The sequence below is a fragment of the Elephantulus edwardii genome, unplaced genomic scaffold (assembly GCF_000299155.1).
Source record: "Elephantulus edwardii isolate Elephantulus edwardi_28Jun2011 unplaced genomic scaffold, EleEdw1.0 scaffold00017, whole genome shotgun sequence".
In the NCBI taxonomy this organism is placed as follows: domain Eukaryota; kingdom Metazoa; phylum Chordata; class Mammalia; order Macroscelidea; family Macroscelididae; genus Elephantulus; species Elephantulus edwardii.
The window spans coordinates 22,754,466-22,777,567 of NW_006399767.1; the positions used below are offsets into that span (position 1 = coordinate 22,754,466).

The 23,102-nt window shown below is 41.6% G+C and overlaps 1 protein-coding gene across 1 annotated transcript in view; it reads right to left on the reverse strand.

The window, feature by feature from the left end:
- CMTR1 (cap methyltransferase 1) overlaps window positions 1-23,102 on the reverse strand; it is a 56,022-nt gene that overhangs the window by 1,477 nt on the left and 31,443 nt on the right. Inside the window, exons 11-22 of the mRNA XM_006882025.1 lie at window positions 22,046-22,142; window positions 21,625-21,757; window positions 20,918-21,095; window positions 8,645-8,703; window positions 7,936-7,992; window positions 5,947-6,016; window positions 4,917-5,048; window positions 3,431-3,553; window positions 2,670-2,761; window positions 1,970-2,038; window positions 844-891; window positions 2-113 (exon numbers count right to left, since the gene is read on the reverse strand). Coding sequence (XP_006882087.1) covers window positions 2-113; window positions 844-891; window positions 1,970-2,038; window positions 2,670-2,761; window positions 3,431-3,553; window positions 4,917-5,048; window positions 5,947-6,016; window positions 7,936-7,992; window positions 8,645-8,703; window positions 20,918-21,095; window positions 21,625-21,757; window positions 22,046-22,142 — 1,170 coding nt within the window. The remainder of the gene's footprint in view (window position 1; window positions 114-843; window positions 892-1,969; window positions 2,039-2,669; window positions 2,762-3,430; window positions 3,554-4,916; window positions 5,049-5,946; window positions 6,017-7,935; window positions 7,993-8,644; window positions 8,704-20,917; window positions 21,096-21,624; window positions 21,758-22,045; window positions 22,143-23,102) is intronic.

Consider the following 23,102-nt stretch of genomic DNA (forward strand, 5'->3'; position numbering starts at 1 on the left):
CATTCACTGTCCTGACGATGTAGAGGCCCGTGGGAACAAAGTGCCGGTCATCCCGCCCTGTGTAGCTGAGCTTGGGCGTGCCTCTCGAGCCCTTGATGATCTTCATCTCTAATCTGAGTGTCACAGCCGGCAGGCAGACCGGAAGTACAAGTGCACATGTGAGAGAGGGAACACGTCAGCATCAGAATCACCAACCAGAGTATTTCATGCTGGTTCCAGATAAACTGATGCACAGTGAACTGCTTCAGGCCACACAGCAAGGTTTTTGGGCTCTGAACAGCCAATCAAGTCCTGGCAGCAGAACAGAGGGCCCTGCTATGTTACTGCTGCTTGGGGGTTTCAGGGTGATACCAGGTGAGATCAGGAACCACAGATGCCACCAAGCTGTCAGATCACCAAACAGTTTCAATAACCACAGCCAGGACAGCACTGAGGCTGCTGGAGCCACTCAGTGGGCACAGCACACATTCACACGGCCAGGATCGGATGCCAAGTCTGTGAACACCCCGCACACAGCCACAAATAAGAGGAAGCATTTATGCCCTCTCTACCCCTCCAGGCTCAATCTCCCTGTCAGCACAGGAGCTGGGATTTACGGTGTTTCAAGCAGCTTGCTGCTCTACCCCTCAGAGGGACAATCGTAACTATTACGGCATCAATGAGCCCATATTTCTGCCTGACACACACAGTCCTGCTCCCCTCCTGACATGGTGCTGAATCAGCGCTCAGCCGGGGAGAGACAGCCTGCCAGGGCTGAGCCTCCACCCCATCCCAACCCACCTACATGGCAATGCTTCCCACCCCGACTCTTCTCACACCCAGAGCTACCTGGTTGAGTCTTACCTGACAAAAATCTTCTCCATCTCCTCCAGCCTGTACACCTCCTTTACCCTGCAGACAGAGGACCAGACAGAGGTCAGAGGCTCCCTGACCTTGTTCTCTGTCTCAGGTCCCTCCCCAGCCACCTCCCAGACCACCAAGGATGATGAGCCATAGATCCCAGCCTGTTGTCCAGCTGTCCTGAGAGGACACAGTCTAACACCACCAAACACCACCCTGGGCCTGCCCAGGGAAGCCAGGGAGTGCAACTATGGTCTTTTGGAGATGGGAGGGAGAAAGAGGAAAAAGAGTCTAGGAAGTAAACATGTCTCTCTGCCAGTATTCCTATTCCCAGGTCATCTTCATTTTCACCAAAGTCCAGAACACCAACGGCTGGGCTCTTGCCTAGGCCAGACTACATGGATTTTAGTCGGTATAGCAGTTAATTCAAAATGGTCCTTATAGTCCAATATCCATGGAGGCCAGAAACCCCTCACCAGGCTGCAAGGCTCAACTCCCTGTCTCTGGGAAGCATTCAAACATGACTTTGGAGCTGGTACCTGGAAATGTCCCCACAGCCCCAGCAACTCAACCCATCAAACATGAGTCAGAGTCCCTGGAAGATGCCTTCTGGGCTGGCAGATTTTAAAACGCAGGTAGATACTGTTTGCGGACTTTCAGATAACATTGGTAGAATTCATTCTCCATTTTATTTTTATCTAATAGACACTCATTTTTTAAAAAATTACAGTAATGTGTGTATATAGGCAACTTAGTTTCCAAGCATATGAAGTGCCAAGAAGCAGAGCAAGGCAATGTTCTCTTGTCATAGTCTGACTGTGGGAAAGTGTTCTGTCACCTTCCCCCTGTGCCTGAAACTTCCATATCATGGTATTCCTGGCCCCAGAGCAACAAGGACCTACTTCTTTAAACAAACAAAATCAAAACCCATTGCTGTCAATTCCAATTCCTAAGGATGTGACAGGACAGAGCAGAACTGCTTTAATGCCAGCTTTACCAGGTCCATGTGGGACAGCTGCATCTTCACAACGATGCCTCGGCCCCTGTATGGCTCAATGAACAAGGAACTCAAGCACCAACCAGAAAGAGGCAACAGGAAGGGGTGATAGGATGGGAGGAATGTGCTCACCTAATGGGATTCATGTCAGGCCGACTGGGCTTGGAAACAGCTTTCACAAACTTCTCTGCGAGCTGAATTCTATAATCCAAACAGAGTGTCTCAGAGGTAGGCAAAGTCTACCACTGCCCTTCTCCCCAGGCAGGCAATCTGCACAATGCCAGCAGCAGAACACTGAATCTACAGCAAAGAGCCCAAGAGGCGGTCCTCATCCTCCTGTAAGCCCACCCTCCCCTCCTCCACTGGTGTCTTCACTTAGGCCTCCCCTCTTGCTGGAGTCTGACTTTTAACTTCATGATTGTCTTGGTTGACTCCAGAAGCATGTCTTCAGCTGTTACCAGCCACCTCCACTCATCTGTCTGCCCCTCAACCAGACTGAAGCTTCTGTAGGGCCCCACTCAGATGATCTGTCTTAGATGGAACCACTAAGCACAAGACAGCCTTTTGTTCCACCTTAACATAAAGATCACCTATGATTTGTGCAGATGTAGCTAAATGGATTAAGTTGGTACTGACATCAACCAGGATTCAGGTCCTCATAAACTCTCAAGTGCCCACCCAGCTCTTGTGACCAGCCAGTGGGTGAGAGAAGGAAACTGAAGACATCCTTTGACAAGGAAGGCCACTTAGGAGGGCTCAGCCTTTGAGGCCTGTTGCCCACCAAGCTTGTGGGCCCCCCAGCACCCTCCTGCTCCCAGGGCCCCGGACAGACCGCTGGTTGAAGTGCTGCTCTCTCACATCGCTGCCATTCAGGACAAGGACATCAAGGATGTGGATGGCACTAATCTTCCGCTGCGCCTTCCCCTAAAAGGACAAGAACAAGAACATTGCCACACTGCAAGACACTAGCCTTGGCCTACTATGCACACCAAGTCATACTGGACTCGCTCCACCCACAGCTAGTGTCAGGGAAAGGTAAGCTCAAAACTCAGATATTTCTCTTGTCTCCCTCCCAGTTGATTCTCAGCATCAGACTGGCCTGAGCTCCTGAGCAGGGACAGACCTAAGGCTTTGGATGACAAGCCCCCCTGAACTTCAAACCCAAATGAGGCTGCTGCCACCACCATGATGCTCCAGCTCAGGGCTTAACTGACCACCCTTTGCCAACTGCTCCCACTGACAATTCTGAATGTCACCCATCTAGTTCAAATACCCAAAGCTCCTGAGAAATAACAAGTACTTTCTTCCTCAGGGATCCCAATCAAAAAATAAATTAGCTACTAATATAACACCAGCTCTTCTCTGAAGAGCCAATCATGGGCTACTCCTACACTGTGGTCTTCCTCCCCAGAGTATAATATGGCTTATATTGGAGCAACTACTCAAGAATAGAGAAGGAAAAACTATACAGCCTTTCCTCTATCCTAGGTCTGGTCAACCACCACACACTGTAGTCAAATTATCTCAAGAGAGAGGAGTGTCTCGGTCCCCCAGCTGGCAGGACCAGAACAAGTGAACACAACCACCTCTGACCTCTCCTTTCAGCTCATGTACAATCTCCACAGAGAGCAGAGTGTCCCGGGGTAGCTCTGTCTTCAGGTCCAGCTTGACCCAGCGGTCTGATTGACGGCCATCCCATGTGTAGATCTGGGACTTCTGAAGGCAGAAAGAACACGTCAGATTAGGCAGGCAGGGGGATTGAGGGGAGAGAGGCTCAGTTCTCAAAAAAGTGACTTCGTTGGCAGCTCCAAGCGGATGGATTTGGAAACTGTCAGAGAAAGATGCCTAGATAAGATGAGGGTAACTTACACTCTAGTGATGCTGACAATGTCATCCTTCACTGCCTCAGCAGATGAGAACTAGAGGTTCTGGCTTGTTCACTTGGTAGGAAACAGTCCCAATGCAACAAGGTGCATCATTCCAAAGGCCTAAGTCTATGATTAAGCTTCTCAAGAAAGAGCCAGTTTGGTATTATCTAGGGTGAGTTTGGTAAAGGGTCCAGAGTGAGGGAGAGAGGATGAGGAGAAAAGGACAAAGTATTAAAGGATCTCAGGGAGTAAATGAGAAGCCAAAATATGTAGACTCTCAGGGCTGAAAAAAGGAATAACTTTATCTGGTTAAGACACAGCCCAGCCAAAGCTTTCCCTGCCTCATTCAAGACTCCCAAGTGCCCAAGCATATGGACATGTAGTGTGTTTACAAGATTGGCAGCAGCATGTACTGGAGTGGTGGTGCATGTTTGCTAGTCATCCTGCTATGCTAAGAAATGCCACAGCCATCATAAACAAGGGCCACACACACAACGTAGATCAACCCAATCTGTCACCCATAGTATTGTGGCCCAAGTAGGGAGCTGTGGTGGCAGAGTCCACAGGGAGTGGCACTGCCAACCCAAAGACAGAGCCTGTCTGGCAGTGTGAATCCACTAGATGCTCCTTGGAAGAAAGATATAAATTTACAGTCTTTGAAAACCCACTGGAGGGTCAGTTAGGAGTCAGTTCTGACTTGATGGCAATGAGTAAGAATGAAGAAATAAAGTTTATGCATCACTCAACGATGGCAGCAAACTGCATTCTCGGAATGTATGCTGCTCTGCAGAGCGCTGTCCTGAAATGTTCAAGAGGAAGAACCATGGCAGGATCTTTGGAGAGCAACATTACTAGCAGGACTCTGGAGAGCAAGACACAAGATTCAAAGCAGCGTAGTCAAGCCACCACCTTTGAGCAGAACATACTTTTTTCCTGAGCTCTTCAAATCAAAATATCACAGGCAACAGATTTGGTTGACATGCAAGGAGTAAGCAAACTGTTTACAAAAACAATTTACTGAATTGGTTCAAAGCTCTGGGTGAGACACTGAATGACTTGAGAGTTAAAGAAAGAAGTAGAAGGATGAGCCAGCCTCTGGTTCAGGAGGTATGTGCCTGAGAGAACCTGGACTCAGTGGGAAGATGTCTGTCCACTCCCACAGAGAGAGGACCTAAGCCCTCCAGGCAAGGTCAGAAGCCAGCTTCACTTACCCCCAGGCAGAGAAGGAATTTCTGCTCGCTGCCAGAAACCATGCAACGGTAGTCAAGGACTGGGCGGATCTTCTCCAGGGTTTTGAAGGTGAGCAGTGTGGGCTTGTAGCTAAAGATGTCAATCTCGGTGCCCTGTACCCCAGGTCAGAAAAAAAACAGCTGCATTGAGGGAAGGGTCAGGCAATCAGTAGGGGTGCCTGTGTGGGAAAACTCACTGGCTCTGGGGGTCATGTTCCCCTGTGCCCCTTTCTCTACCTAACCATGCACTAAATGGGATCTATTTCCATCTGCTTGGAGTGTTCCTTTAAGACCTATTAGAATAGGCTGGGAAAGGAAAGAACACTGAGTCCCCAAGTACAGATCGATTTACCACAGCTATAAGGAAATGTCACCAGAATATAAAAGCAGCCCATTCAATAAAACTGAAGGCAAGGATTCTCCAGCAATTGGTCTGAGAGCAGTTAAGCAATCTCTCTACCCTACCCTATTCAGAAAAATAGATGCCTGGTGTTCTTCTGAGACCATCATAAACCTCACTCTCTAGTCGCTGACCCCACAAAACCAGCACAATGACCCAAGTTTGAGGCTAGATTTAAATGAGATCCATGGAAGCAGGAAGTTGAGTGGCAGCAGAAATAGAGGGCAGAACTCCAAGGACTAATTTATCGGAAATGGATGGAGAGCCTGCAGTCTGGCCTGGCCCTACCCCAGAGCTCAACTCCTCTGGAAGCTCCTTGATGGCTCCCTGTCAAGCCACTCTGCCTGGAACCACCCCACACTCCCTAGAAGATGGCAAGTGCCACCAGTCTAAGGAGCAGGAACATTACGCACAAACACACCTCAGAATAAGGATCATCAGGAACTCCAGATCCCCCTCCTAAAGCTTCCCACTTGTGGGAGCATTAGGCCAGCCCTGGGAAGCTGAAATGGGATCTGTACCTGCCTTCCAGAGGTCAGGCACCTCGGGACACCTTCCACACTTATGGTTAGGTCTCTGACTTTTCATTCCCACCATAGGTACCAAACTTACCTGGATTAGCTCAAAGAACTTGGATTTTGGGTCTGAGGAAGAAGGAGCAACCCGTGCTTGGTCAGGGATCTGAAAGGAGACAGCAAGGACCTTTAATTTCTAAATGCCCTTCTGGTCAAGGATGTGCAGTATATGTAGACAAGGGGATAAATTCAGACAAAACCCACTGCTCCTGAGTCGACTCCCGACTCACAGCAACCCTCCAGCATCTTTCAGAAGTTGTAAATGTTTATGAAAGGAGACTCCCCATCTTTCTTTCCTGGAGCAGCTAAAGGATTAGAACTGCTGACCTTCTGGTTAGTAGCCAGCAGCCTGATATGTTATCCACTACACCACCAGAGCTCTTACATTCAGACTTGTTGTTTTTGTTGTTATGTGCCATTGAGTCACTTCTGACTCATTGCAACCCTATGTACAAGAGCCCTAAACCCTGCTCTATGCTGTGCCAAGCTCACTGTCTCCGACACAACTACTCCCACTACCCCAATCACTAAATCGATCCATCTCATCGAGGGTCTTCCTTTCCTGAGCCATACCTCCACTCTCCCAAACACGATGTCCCTCTCGAAGGACTGACCTCTCCTTGCAACATGCCCAAAGTATGTCAGAGGAAGCTTCAGAATCCTTGCCTCCAAGGAGCAGCCTGGTCTCACACGCGCCAGGATGAACCTGTTTGTTCTCCTAACAGTCCATGGTATAGTCAACACTCTTCTCCAGCACCACAGCTCAAAGGTATAAATTCTCTTTCTATCATCCCTAGTCACTGTCCAGCTCTCCGATGCATAGCACATAACTGCAAAGACTATAGCCCGAATCAGGCACACCTTAATCTGCAGCCTGACGTTGTTGCTCTTCAGTATTCTGGAGAGGTCCCTCACAGCTGACTTTCCCAAATCAATTCGTCTCTTTGATTTCCTGGCTGCTGGTACCAAGAGTGTTGACTGTGGAGCCAAGCAAACTAAAACTGTTAACTATCTCAATCTCTTCACCATCCATACTGATGCTGCCAATTGGCCCAGTGGTGAGAATCCCTATTTTGATGATGCTGAGCTTCAATCCATATTGAAGGCTGTAGTCCTTGACCTTCTGCAGCAAGCGCTTTGGGTCCTCCACAGTTTCAGCAAGTAATAGTGTCATCTGCATAACATAGGTTGTTGATGACTCTTCCACCGATCCTGATGCCACATTCCTCCTCGTACAGCCCAGCGTCTCAGATGATCTGTTCTGCGTACCGGCTGAAAAGGTATGGAGACAGAATACATCCCTGATGGACCCCCCCTTCTTGATTTTGAACCATGCAGTGTCTCCTTGCTTTGTTCTGATGACTGCCACTTGGTCCAAGTATAGGTTTCACATAGGCACAATCAATTGTTCTGGAATTCCCATTCTTCTCAGAGTCAGCCATAGCTTGTTGTGATCCACACAGTCAAAAGCCTTTGCATAGTCAATGAAGCACAGATAAGACATTCCTCTGGTACTCTCTGCTTTCAGCCAAGATGCATCTATCATTAGCTATAAGATCCCTAGTACAATGACCTCTTCTAAACCCAGCCTGCCCATCTGGCAGTTCTTTGTTGACGTGTTCCTCTAGTAGTTTTTGGATAATTTCCAGCAGAATCTTGCTTGCATGTGGTATAAATGATATTATTCAGACTAGGGAAGATAAAAGTGGCACAAAACGAAGGAGGACAGAATGAGGGGGTGGAAGTGGGTAATTCGGTTATCACACACCCCTTTCTGTGGCTCCCCTGCACAAGAGCCACTAGGAGCAAAATGAGGTCTGTCTACCCACCACTCCTTACACTTTGTGACCCAACTTCAGGGCCAAACTGGCAGTAAGAAGGTTAAAGAGGTTAACTCCCAACAACACTGAGCCACCAGGCCTGGAATCCCATAGGAATAGCAGACATTTCTGAATAGAGACCCCACAACGACATTCTTTCGAACTCTGCTGCTCTGGAGCAACAAGAGCCAGAGGATTCAGATATCCCCCAGAGTCGCAGGCACTCTTTCCGGATCTCTGCCTGCCGGGGCTCACTCAGAGTCCTAGAAAACGACAGCAAGTGGTTTAAATCTCCGAATGGGACAACAACGACGGCTTCGGCTTCAGTGTCTCTCAGAACCCCAGAGAGAGGCCAGCATGAGTGAGCATGTGAGTACACACACAAAGGCCAGGAGCCTAGGGCGCTCACAAAACATAAACAACTCTTCTTCTTAGAAGGGGACTCAGATGCACATTCCCACCATGACAGAAAGGAAAAAGACTACCCTCCTGACCACCCTGGATGTCAGGGTCCCCCTAGACCCGTCATCTAGTCCCCATCAACATATGTGACTCTCCTCTGCTGATAGAGGCCATATTGGGGCATCCCAGAGGATGTCACTCTGCCCATAATGCTGGATAAGCTTATGCTCAACTTCTACCAAATGATTTCCTTGACTTAGTCCCATCTCTCCTTGTCTGATCTCTTTTCATTCACTGTCTTCTGATTCTCATGTATTCTATCATGCTATGCCACTCTACACCTCTGTTAACACTGTTAATAATCATTCTTGACTTATTCTTATCTGCCAAAAGACCATGTAAACTTCTCAAGAACAAGGTTCAAGCTGTATTTTCCTCTGGCACTTGTCACAGACCATAGCAAACAAGATCCTCCCTTGAAATGTGTGAATTCTGCAAAGTGGTAATACTCACGTGTCTTGAACAAAAGCATGAATTTTGGCCAGAGCTTTGATCTGCACACTGCAATGGCTACAACGGGGGGAAAAAAAGGAAGCTGAGCTCAGAAGTTATCAAAAAGATATCAGGAAAGAAAAGTGTAGTAGAGCAGTGGCTATGGGCATATGGGAGAGGGACTGGAAAGCTGAGGGAGGACCTCCCTGCAGTCTCTGCACCCTAAGGTGCAGGTAGATGGGGCCTATGGAGGCTGAGGGTGGGCAGAACAACTAAGCCAAATCTCCCCTGCTAAATTAAAGGCTCTGATCCCATCCTTGAATCATTTTAAATCATGATCAACTGATGCTAAGTAAAACAACAACAACAAAGGCCAGACCCAGTTTCAACTAAAGACTAGAGTAACTCAACCCATCTACATGTCTCTGAGCATAACTAGAATACCTTTTTAGTCTTTACTGTTATTTTACACATGATACATGTTTGGCATTTAATAAAAGACTAATGTTCCTGTAACATACATGGTTTGACCCTATAAATCTTCATTGGTTTAGCTATTAACAGCTGTTGTTGTTATTCATATCATACAAGTTTAATAAATCATGACTTCATTTGAGAAAAATAAAAAGTGAGTTATAACTTTTTTCCTTTATTTCTGCATTTTACATAGATGTATATCAGAAAAATTTTAAAACATTTTCAGGACTGAATACATTTCTTTTTGTTTTTTTTTAATACATTTCCATGAACCCTACTTTTAGGTATCAATGACTGAGGAATATGGGACTAATTAATCATTTCAAAATTGGGATGCAACTTGAAAATTAATTATAATGACTTTCCAAACTTTTTTCCCCCCTAGTACTTCAGAAAGCCTACCTTTGCACATGAACAAAATTGCCCCTTTCTCCCTTAAAAATTACCAAGAAAATCACATTTTCTAAGCAAGTAAACAATTTGATACAGAGAATTTTTTTTTTATAAAAACCATCATTAATATAAACAACTTGGAAGCAGGAGTGGCATCCACTTCCTAAACAACCTGTCTCTGGAAACTATGAACTTTGAGACACTACAATAGTTATAGAAAGGCTTCAGGTCTTTTATTCATAGCGTTGCTATGAGTTGTGCTCGACACAATGGCAATCAACAACAGCAACATGAGTCAGATACATGGAGAAGCCAGAAAGTGTGACTCACTGATGAGAAAGGAAAAAAGGGTCTACTACAACAAGTCCCAGAAATGACCCAGAAGTGGGTATTCTCATACAGGCATTTAAAATAACTAACATAAATGTTTTAAAGGATCTAGAGGAAAGACAGGCACAATTTTATGGGGAATTTCAGAAGTGATACAGAAGTTACTTTTTTTTGTTTTTTAATTTTTATTTTACTATTTGTGTGTACCGTCAAATCAGATCTGACTGGTACAGGAGGAGATTGTCCCTCCTTCCCCGGCAGAGCATCTGGTGGATTCGAATTGTGCGCCTCTGGGATTGCAGTGCAGCTTCTTGCCACTAGGCCACCAGAGCTCCCCAGAAGTTACTTTTTAAGACACAAGTTAAAACTCTAAAAGTTAAAAAAACATATTAAAGGTGGCTAATTAGTCTGATGACTTTATCATCAGATTGAACACAATAAAAGAATCAGTGAACCAAAGACAGACAAAGCAACAAAACCCTCAAACTGAAATAGAAGGATGGGAAAAGGTGGGAGACACCATTTGAGATTTGTGGAGTAACATCAAATACGTTGACCTAAGTATAAATAGGGTTCTAGAAGCAGAGGAAAGCAGGACAAAAATCAGTAACAAGATAATGGCCTAAATTTTTTAAATTGATGAATGAAATCAATACAAGAATCTCAGTGAATCCCAAGTAGAATAAATACAATAACCATTTAATTAGTAAGAAGAAGAATAAATCTCATCTAAACACATGATGCTCAACCCACTGAAAGCAAAATACAAAGATAGTATCTTAAAAAGTAGAAGAAAAAAATAGTTGACACACAGGAACACAATGGTAAGACTACTGGCTAACTCATCAGAAAAAAAGTGGGGAGGAAATAAATCTTATGTATCAGTAACAGACCAAAAAAAAAAAAAACAACCCTGCCAACTTCAATTTCTACAACCAGTTAAAATATCCTTAAAAAAAAAAAAGGAAAGTAAAACATACACACTTTGAAATGTATAACTGAAAAGAATTAGTGTCTAACAGACTTTCACTATGAAAATATATCCCATCTCAAAAAAGTTTATTTAGGCCAAAGGGAAAATATTCCTGATAGACACTTTCTTCTATAGGAAAGAATAAAGAATATCCAATATGTCAGTACTTATGAAAGATCTTCTTTTAAAAAAATTATACATGTAGGTTTAAACAACTTGCATTGTGCAGATGACACAGTCTTGCTTGCTGAATCTGAAGAGGACCTGAGGCATTTGCTGCAGAAGGTCAAGGTCTGCAGCCTTAATATGGATTGAAACTCAATATCAAGAAAACAAAGATTCTCACAACTAGGCCAATTGGCAGCATCCTGACAGACAGTGAAAAGATTGAGACTGTTAACAATTTCAGTTTGCTTGGCTCCATAATCAACACTCTTAGTACCAGCAGTCAGGAAACCAAAAGATGAATTGCACTGGGAAAATATGTCAGGGACCTCGACTGAGTATTGATGAACAATGATATCAGTCTAGAGACTAAGATCTGCCTGATCGAGGCCATGATCTTCGCTTGATATGCATCAGAGAGCTGGGCAATAACTAAAGAAGACAGAAGAACTGATGCCTTTGAGCTGTGGTGCTAAAGAAGAGTACTGAATATACGACAGACTGCTAAGAGTACAAACAGGTCTGTTCCAGAGCAGATGAACCAGGCTGCTCCAGAGGTAAGGATTTTGAAGCTCTATTTGATATACTTTTCACATTTTGCCAGGAGAGACCAATCCTTGAAGATGGACATCATGCTTGTCAGGTGGATGGACAGCATAAGCGAAAGACCCTGGATGAGAGATGGACTGACTCAGTGACTGGGGTAATGAGAGTGTAAAGGTTTGTCAGAGACAATGAAACTGGCTCAAGACAAAGTTGAGAGCAGTTGTATATAGGGTCACTATGAGTCGCAAGCGACTTAACAACCCAATGGCATGGCACCTAACGACAAAGACATCTCTTTAAATCTCCTGAAAAGTTACTGTTTACAGTGAAAATAATAACAATGTAATGTGGGGTCATATGAAAAAGAGCACAACGACAGGAGGAGGAAAGTTCAAACACTGCTGTAAGGGTTCATGAAGTACAAGAATTTTCTTTGAAGGTAGACTACGGCAAGTTAAAAGTTTGTCCTACAGTTTCTAGAGCAATGACGGAAAACAACACAGAGAAAAACAGGATAAATAGGAATATTTAAAACTACTGTTGCTGTTGTTGTTAGGTGCCATCAAGTCAAGGACAACTCATAGCAACCCTACAAACAATAGATCTGAACTCAACCTATCCTGTGCCATCTTCATACTTCCTGACATACGAGAGCCCATTGTGGCAGTCACTGTATCAATCCAATTGGTCAAGGATCTTCCTCTCCTTCGCCAACCCTCCACCCTTCCAAGTATCATATACCGCTCCAAGAAATGGCCACTCCTAGCAACATGTTTGAAGTTTTGAAGGTGAAACCTCATCATCCTTGCCTCCAAAGAGCACTCCTGCTATACCCTCTCCAAGACATATTTCTTTGTTCTTTTGACCATCCATGGGATGTTCAGTGCTCTTCTCCAACACCACAGTTCAAAGGTATCAATTCTTCTGTCATCTCTATTCACTGTCCAGCTCTCAGATGCATGGCAAGTGACTGGAAAGATGGTGGCCTGAATGAGACGCACCTTAGTCCTCAAACTGACATCATTACTCCTCAATAATTTGGAGAGGTTCTTAACTGCAGATTTTCCCAGTGCAGTATGTCTCCTTATTTCTTTCCGAACTGCTGGTACCAAGGCTATTAATTATGGATCCAAGCAAGATGAAATTGTTGACAGTTTCAATCTCTTCTCCATGCATCATGATGTTACCTAGCAGTCCAATGGTAAGAATTTTTGTTTTCTTGATACTGAGCTACAATCCATATTGAAGGCTAGAAGAATAAAGGAACTGAACAGAAGATTTCAAAGGGCAGCTCCAGAGGACAAAGAAAAGTATTATAATTGAATGTGCAAAGACCTGGAATTGGAGAATAAAAAGGGAAGAACTCACTCTGTATTTCTCAAGCTGAGAGAACTAAAAAACAAACTTAAACCTTGATTCCTAATATTGAAATATGCTATGGACAGTATACTGAATGATCCAGAAAGCGGCAAAAGAAGATAGAGGGAACACACAGAATCACTGTACCAAACAGAACTGATTGATACTCAAAGATTTCAGGAAGTACCAAACAAGTAGGAGCCAATGGAAGTGGAAGCTGCATTGAAGCCACTGGCATAAAATAAGTCCCCTGAAGTTGCTGGGATACCAATTCACTTGTTTGAATTAACAGATGCAGCCTTGGATGTGCTCACCACCAGTCTATGCCAAGAAATTTGGAGGACAGTTGTCTGGGCAATGGATAGGAAACAGTCCATATTTCTTCCCATTCCCAAGAAAGGTGATCCAACAGAATGTCGAAAAATAAATTATTCAAAAAAAAAAAAAGGAGGAAAGAAAAGAACAAAATAAAGAGGTATCTGACATCTATTTTAATTCCTTTTCATTGTGTTTCACTTCAGTATTTCTTTGTGTTTCAACACTGGTTAGTATTTAGCATGATAAACATCTTTCTTTGCAATGTAGATTATTATATAATCCCAGAAATTATTTATTTAAAAAGAAAAGACAGGGCAAACAGAAACCAAACACTGAGAGAGAAAATTTAAATAAATCCACATGTATCTCAATAATTATACTCAACATAAAATATTTCCATTAAAAGACTGAGACTGTCAGATTGAATAGCAATACAATGTATTTTTAAATATTCTAAAAATTCTCATGCAGTTTACTGCCTCTGAAAACTCACTAGAGGGTCAGCTATGAGTCATTTCTGGCTTGATGGTACACCTAAACATCTAATAGCAATAGTGAGAATATTCACCAAGACTGAGAATATGATGGTTCATAAAATAAGGTCCAATAAATTTCAAAGGATCAAAATAATAGCCTGTTTTTTTCACTATCACAGGATTAGTCTAATAAGGTATTTTGAAAATCTCAAAATATCTGAATATTAAACACTACACACTGATACATAATCTATGAATCTAAAAACAAATACAAGGAAATTTTAAAAAATATTTTGAACCATGTGCCAATGAAAAGACAACACATCAAAATCTGTAAGACTTGGCTAAAACTGTCCTTAAAGAGAAACTGACATCATTTAAGTCCATATATATATTAGAAAAAAAAGTCTAAAATCAATAAAGCACATTACAATAGGCATTGACAGGGCAGCAGAACCTCACCAAGCACACCATATTCCTGAGGGACCTATTCAGGAGGGGTAGGGTCATAGGCCCGAGGCGGGCTGCACCATGGTGCTGCTCAAGGTCTCCAAGGTCAAGTGGGCCCTCAAGTTCATCAAGAACAGGGATGGTCAAAATGACTAGCAGTAAGAGAGATACAAATCAAAACCACAATGAAATACCATCTCACCCCAGTAGCAGTGGCAAAATTTAACAAGACAGCAAGCAATACATGCTAGAGAATGTGGCGAGAGAGGAACTCTCATACACTGCTGGTGGGATTGTAAAATGGTACAACCACTCTGGAAGGCAGTCTGGTGTTTCTTCAAAAAGTAGAACACAAAATTCTGTAAGACCCAGCTATTCCACTACTAGAAATACACCCTGAGAAAATTAGAATGAGACACGAATGGAGATTTGTGCACCAGTGTGCATAGCACATTATTTACCACTACAAGAAAAAGGAAACAGCCCAGATGTCCAACCACAATCTAAAAGATTGAGAAACTGAAGTACATTCACACAATGTAATACTACACAACAATCAGGAGCAATAATTTCTAAAATTACTACATCACCTGAGAAAAACTGGAGAGCATTATGCTGAGTGAACTAACTCAGTCCATAAGAACAAATACTGCATTAAGACCATTATTGCAGAAATAGAACGATAACTAGTAAAACATGTATGAGGATCCAATGGGGGGGAAGAGGGTGAAGATGGGCAGGAGGGTGTTAATAGGGTTGCACAATTTGGGGAGGGGAGTAAAAGAAATGGGAAAAATACACTGGTGATCTGGAAAGACAGGAAAATGGTAGGCACAGTTCAATGATGAATAATTTTTTAAAACATAATGAATGGGAATGATTGCATGAAACACAATGTGAATGAAGAATAGTGTGAACACAATGTATATGAACTTTGTAAGCAAACCAATATAAAATAATTTTTGATTAATTTGAATGAAAGTTTACAGAGACTTTGGATTTCCATTCACTCATTCATTATTGCACTTATCTCCCTGCCCAACCTCCCCCCGCCCCCCAGTTTGCTCTTCTCTTCTTTTTTCTTTGTTAAGTAACCTCAGAATAAAATAATGGAATGGTTTGTTCTTTGAAAAGTAAAAGAATCCCTGGTAAAAGAATACAATCCTTTCCAAGTCCACTCCACTATGCAGCCTTCATTTTGAAAAGTAAATTAAAAATTCTTTCATTGTTATACAATCCCTCCCAAGTCCACTTGCAGCCTTCGTTCTGGACTCCTCATCTATCCCTTTTAAACAGTTCTCTCTCTCATCTGTTTCAATACAGTATATATAATTTATCCCATTTTTCTCAGTCTCCCCCCAACCCTGATGTCAGTCCCGTTTTACAACAGTGGTACTGTGCAATATTCGTCCTTTTGTGACTGAGATATTTCACTCAGCATAATGTCCTCCAAGGTCACCCATTTTGTATAATATTTCATGAGTTCCTTGGTTTTCAATGCAGCGTAGTATTCCATTGTGTGAATATACCACAGCTTCTCGTCCATTCATTTGTTTGTTGATGGGGATTTAGGTTGTTTCCAACTCTTTGCTGTTGTGAACAAACCCACAATAAACATGGGTGTGCATATATGTGCTTGGGTGGCAGTTATGGTTTCTTTGCAGTATATTCCCAGTAGTGGAATTGCTGGGTCAAATGGCATCTCTATTTGCAACTTTTTGAGAAAGCGCCATACTGCCTTCCAGAGTGGTCGCACCATTTTACACTCATTCTAGTTTCTCCACAACCTCACCAGCATTTGATGTTTGCTGTTCTGTTAAATTTTGCTATTCTGACTGTGGTGAGATGATATCTTATAGCTGTTTTGATTTGCATCTCTCTTAGAGCTAGGGATTTTGAACATCTCTTCATGTGCATGTTGGCCATCCAAATGTCTTCTTTGGTGAAGTGTCTGTTCATATCCTATGCCCATTTTTCAATTGTTTTGTTTACCTTTATCTTGTTGTGGTGAAAATAATTTTTTTTTAAAAAAAGATTGTTGTTGACATTGTATGTATCATCAAGTTGCTTGCAAATCATAGCAACACTATGTACAACAGTCCTGAAATCTGCTCTGTCTTATGTTAACTTTATTATCTCAAACACACCTACCCTTATTACCTCAGTCACTGTATCAATCCATCTCATTGATGGTCTCCCTCTCTTTCTCTGTCCCTCCACCCTTCCAAGTATGATATCCCTCTCCAAGGACTGGTCCCTCCTTACAACATGCCCAAAGTATATCAGACGAGGCCTCAGAATCCTTGTCTCCAAGGAGCAGGCTGTCTTCACCATCTCTATGATGAACCTATTTGTTCTCCTGGCAGTCCACGGTATATTCAAAACTTTTCTCCAGCACCACAGCTCAAAGGTATCAATTCTCTCTGTATTATCCCTAGCCATGTCCAGCTCTCTGACACACAACAAGTAATTGCGAAGACTATGGCCTGGATCAAGAGTATCTTAGTTCCAGACTGACAGACTGACACTAATGCTCCTCAGTACTCTTGAGAGGTCCCTGAGAGCTGACTTTCCCAATGCAATTCGTCTCTTGATTTCCTGGCTGCTGGTACCAAGAGTGCTGATAGTGGAGTCAAGCAAACTAATGATATTAACAATCTCAATCTCTTCACCACTGATCATGATGCTGCCAACTGGCCCAGTGACGAGAATCTCTATTTTCTTGATGTTGAGCTTCAATCCATATTGACCAAAGAAGAATTGGAAAAATAAAAAAAATTATTGATATGTTTGAAATATGATGTTGGCAAAGAATATTGAATGTACCATAGATTTCCAGAAGGAAAAACAGATCTGGCCTGGAAAAAGTATACCTAGAATATTCCTGAGATGTCTGGGTGGCAAGACTTTACTTCATATACTATGGACATGCGACCAGGAGGGACTCTTTCCTGGAGAAGGACATCTTGCTTGGTCAATGGTTATTGAAAAAGAGGAAGATCTCTCGCACAGTCGTGGCCACGGTGAACTTAAGCATAGCGCAATTCTGTGGATGGCACAGAACCAGGCAGTGTTCTACATAGGATCGCTGTTGGCTGGAATTGACATGACATCACCAAACAACTGCAACATGTTTGATTTCCTAAAGATTTTTCTTCATATTATCCTGAAAGATACAGTTTCTAAACTGGTGTTCTGCTAAAATTCTTATCTGTCAAATAGGTCTCATAAAATGACTTATTTGTGTTGCATTAAGGATGGCAAAGATAGGACAAGGTTAGGATTCTTATGAGTCATACTCAACTCCATGACACCTAACAACAACACGCTTACTTTGGGTTTAATTCTTTTTCCTAGCTTCATTGATTATATGATTAATTTTTTTACATCATATGGAAGAGGGATTTAGGGGTGACACTGAGACGCACTTGGCCCTTCTTGGCCACTGCTTTTCCTCATGGAGTCCAGGATGTGGCTTGACTTTGCTCCTTCCACCCTGTTTTGTTTTGGGTTTTTGGTTGGTTTTTTTTTTAATGTTGTTAATCTTTTTGCTGTTAAAAAGCTTTCTTCCAACACTCACACTGTATTCTTCTTTATATAGTCTACTTCTCAGTTTACTTGTTCAGTATATTGTTGTTTTTGTTGTAATATGCCATTAAGTCACCTGCAACTCACAGCGACCCTATGTACAACAACTCTGAACCTTGCTCTATCCTGAGCCAACAGAATGAATAAACATGATGAAAGAATACGACCCTGGCAGGATATACCCTTTCTTGATTTTAACCTAAGTAATATCTCTTGTTCTTTTCAAACTGTCTCTTAGTTGATGTACATGTTCCATATGAACACAATTAAGTGTCCTGAAATTCTCATGTTTTGCACTGTTAAAGTTTATAATGATCCACCTGATCAAAGCCTTTGCATAATTAATAAACACAGATTTGCATCTTTTTGGTATGTTCTGCTTTCAATCAAGATTTCGATGACATCAACAATGCTATCTAACCCTCATTCCACATCCTTTTCTGAATTCAGCTTGAGTTTATGGCAGTTCCCTTTTGATATGCTGCTGCAAACATTTCTGAATTATATTTCAATTATTTGAAGTATTATTTACAAATCAAATATCTAAAAATTATAATGTACCACAACTACCTGAAAAAGGAAAGATTAGTTTATCATTAGTAACTGTACTTCAGTCACTGTAATTCACTATATTAAGAAGAAAAATCCTAGGATAGTTATAAAGCATTTGACAAAACTCAACATCCCTTCATAAATGATTAAACTCTTAACAATGTAGGAAGAGAGTCTTTCATAACATGGTAATAGGCATCTGCCAAAAATTCTATAGTTAACATTATCCTAGGTGGTGAAGAAATGTTTACTATTTAAAATAAAGAACAAAATAGCAATGTCTATTCTCATTACTTCAACTCAACTTTAAGCTAAAGGCAGTAATCAGTGCAATAAGGCAAGAAAAAAAATTCAGTAATTAGAAAAGACATAATAAAACTATCTTTATTTACCAGTATTATTATAAATGTAAAACCATTTAAGGAATGTATAAAAACCCATGAGAATGAATAAGCCTATTTAGCAGTCAACATACAAAAAACCCAACTATACTTTTCTATGCTATCAATAAAAATTTAAAAATTAAATGTTAAAATACCATTTATAACAACATCTAAGGGAGAAAGCTAAATGAAATAAATGGGTAGCTATTTCTTCATGAGTTGGAAGATTCAATAAAGTTAAGATGTCAGTTTTCCCCAAATGGATCTGTCAATTCCATTTTACTCCCATCAATACTCTATCAAGTTTTTTTAGAAATTGAGAAGCTAAATTCTAAAATTTATGTGGAAATATGAAAAACCTAGACTAGTAAAAACAATGCTGGAAAAGAATAACAAAGCTGGAAAACATACACTACCTGACCTCAGGTTTTCGGGGCTTTTTTTTTTTTTTTTTTAGATAATCAAGTATGGTACTAGAAAAATGGGTCGAAAGAACAGAATAATAAGCATAAGTGTTGACTCCAACATACAGTCAAGTAATTTTCAACAGGCAAATCAAATCAATTAAAAGGGAAAGGGAAAATCTGAGTAACACACGTGCTTGCAAACTAGACATTCACATGGAAAACAAGAACCTACATCACAGCATGCAGAAAAATTAACCTCAGGCACACACCAATCTACACATAAAAGCTAAACTTCTAGAGGAAAGCAGGAAGAGGATTTTTTCATGACCTTCTAACTAAAATATTTCTTAGAAAGAACACAAAAACCATTAATCACAAGGAGGAAAAAACCAAAACAGATAAAATGGATTTCATCACCATTTAAAACTTCTGCTAGTCAAAAGACACCATTAAGAAAATGAGCAGGCAAGTTACAGGCTGGGGAAAAATATTCACACTGCAGATATATGACACAGGATGTGTGACCAGAATATAAAATAATTCCTGCAACTTAGTTAAAAAAGATGAATCTATTTTTAAGGCCCTGAGTCTTGAAAATAAAACTGATAAAAGATCTACAAATAGCCAATAATCATATTAGCAGAAATGCAAATAAAATCTATAATGAGGTAACACTGTACCTCACTAAAATGGCTGCAATGAAAACGACAGATAAAACCAAATGGGCAAAGATGTGGAACAATCAGAACTCGTGCTTTGCTTGAGGGAGAATTGTTTTTTCAGTCTTGATAGGGATGTGGGTTACATGGATGTACATTTTATTTGTCAAAAATGAAATGTACTCTGAAGATCTACTTGCACTTATGGAATAATAACTAAATTTTTTTTTTTAAAGTAATTGTTTATGGCAGTGCTAAGACACTGCATTGTTGGGAGCATTAACTCCATTTTTTGCCATGTATCTATCACATTCTCAATGAATGGCAACATAGTTCAGCAAAAAGTATTACATAGCCCAGAACCAAACCCTGGCTTTTCTGAATCTAGGCTGGTCCCTCTGTTTCCTTATCTATAACGTGCTGAAGCCTAAATCTGTTCCACCTTGGTGCTAAGCATTACTATCATGATGGCAAGAGCTTATGTGGCAATACCATGAAAAGTTAAAGTACCATGTGATGCTGAATAAGCAGGAAAGAGCACGGTAAAGCCAACCTTGTAAAGTAAAGCCTTCCTCCCCTTATGTGATTCTTCGGGGTTGCCAATACCTTCAAACTTTCACACGTGACTTAGGAATGGATCCACAGGGAAAGTCTATGCAACAACTACGTGGTTTTGGAAGAGACAACTTTGTATTGACTGCTACTCTATACACAAGCCTATCTCAAACCTATCTTTTAAAATAAAAACAAAATCCTTTCACCAAGTCCTACCTACTTAGAAAACAGTAAGTTCTCTACCACAAATTTGATTACCATTTAAAAAAGGAGAAGGAAGACAATTAATGATAAATAAATTACTCATCTAGGGAACTCATGAACTGGCAAAAACTTTGGTACCAGCAACGTCCAAAGCATGTTATATACTTGCTTTCCAGTCATCTTTTGCTTCTAGACAGAAGATTTCATAAGGCCATTTTACAAACAGAAGCAATTAAAGGACTATTATTCCTGTTTCCATGGAGGAAAGAGAAGGGTGTCCCCTGTCAGATTTTATTATCATACCCAGGTTCCTTTGGACAGGGGGACAAGACCTTGAGGTAATCAAAACCCTAGGGAGCCCTCAAATCAGCAGACCAGTTTGTCAGGGTTGACAAAATAATACAAAAACCAGTCACCCAAACCTTTATTCTCTGATCTGGCACTCTCATTTGCTTGGCTTTCATTGGATCGTATCATGTAGTCAGTAAACTCCTGGTCTCCCTTGATCACTTCCAAGGGGACTACAAGGTTGACATCAGAATCTGTGTTCCGTAGCTGGTTGAGTTTCATATTCACTGAGAAGAGGTATTCCCGCACGTCATCTATGCCTACCTTCAGACCCTTGCACACCACATACCTGGCAAGAGATAACCCCAACACTCTACTAAGAAACAGCTTCTTCACATTCTTTTCCCTACTAAACCCTTACCACGTCAGGAAGCTAAAAGGTTCCCTGTTTAGTCTTAACTTTGTGTATTTCAAGTATTACAGACTCTTCATGCTGCCAAGTAGTACCTCTAATACCTCCTTTTTATGTTAGGTGTTTCCTTTCTTTGCTGGCAGTGGTTCTCAATTGTCCTAGGCGAGGCCTCTGATTCTGGCCCCTTCCCAGCTCACAATCCTTCCACAAAGCCTTATGTTAGTGACCTCATCTCAGGCCAAGTTGAAAATTAACATAAGTATATAAATAAAGCTCACTGAGAAGGAAATAGAGACCAAACTGGGACATTAGGGGGCCAATAAGATTCCAAAGTCCTGACTCCCAGTGTCTCAAATTACCTTCCTAAAGTGTTCAATGTGGCCTGAGAAGTCCTGTCAGGGAGATACCCCAGGATTCAATGTCCTGAGAGGGAGTAATCTAGTTTGGCTACAAAGGAGGATCTCACCTCTCCGAGTTGGCTGGTCGGCTGGTAATTGGCTTAAAGAGACATACTCGCTCAAAGCAGCAGTACAGAAGGTAGATGAGTCCCACACTGAATGGGGTGAACAAGTCAAAAGTTTTACAGATGAAGTGGCCTCCTGGATTTGGAAGGGAAAATAAAAAAAATAACACTCAGTTTAATTTTAACACGTAAGTACCATGGTCTCAAAGAACAAACATGGCAAAGTGCCCCTGATCCAATAAATGTCAGTGGCAATTTAAGAGGTCAGAATCTATTTTAAAAGGGACTTTTGAGATTCTACACCTTTCTTGCCTGAATTTCTCACTTGGCCAAATGCCACCTGAAAAAAAATTTCCAACCCAATTGTTCAGATTAGTCCCTCACTAGTCCACAGTTCAGAAGCAGCTGTGGAAAGGAGTGTTACCTGTCCGGACAATGGACAGTGCCGTGAGGAACTGACACAGTAGCAGTTGCTTGCTGAGGATCTCCTGCAGATTCTCCTGTCCTTCCACTGAGAAACCCTGGAAAAAGAGCATAAAGATAAAAGTGGAGAAGATAAACAAAGAAGACTGAAAATAACATCTCTATCCCATCTTCATCAAGATTTCCTCATGTGCGTTCAGTGATAACCACCAACTGACTGGCTTTAAATTATCTAGGCAGGGTCACGTGAAGTTGGCATGAGCACCCAAGTCACTCTGCTCATTTTCCTGCTCAATTCTAACTGTAAAACTGAATTTCCAATTAAATGGTCTGGAAAAAATTTAAATCATGTAGGTAGCTAATGGAAGAGAAAAGAAGAGCAGAGACTAAATACAGGCTTGTTGTGTGTGTTGAGTCAGAAGTAACCCACAGCTGCCTCTCCAGCAGGTTTTCAGAGGCAGTTAATCACACAGGAGGACACTGCCCAGCCTTCTCCTGTGGAGCAGCTGTGGATTTGAACTGTGTACCTTTGGGATTACAGCACAGTTTCTTACCACTAGGCCAACAGAGCTCCCTAAAATACTGGCTTAGTCACATGCAATATTCACAATAACAAAAAGATGAAAATAACCCAAGTGCGCATCAATGAACAAATAAATGCATAGAGATACTATGGTACATTCACACAATGGAACAGTATGCAGCACTGAAAAACAATGAAGGATTCATGAAACATTATACAACATGAATGATTCAAGAGGACATTATGCAGAGTAAAATAATCAGTCACAAAAGGATAAATACTGTATAAAATTACAGTGATAAAAGGCTAGAGAAAGGCTTATATGCAGAGAATCAATCTAGTATGGTTACCAGAGAGGGGAAGGAGGAGAGTAGAAAATTAATTAGTAAGACAACAAATACTTAGTGGAATGGCTGAAGTAAAGGACAAAATGGAATGAACTGGTGATCAGACATTGCATGTATTTTTTTTTAATAATTTTAATGAACATTTACAGAGAATTTGGATTTCCATTCATTCATTGCTGCACTTCTCT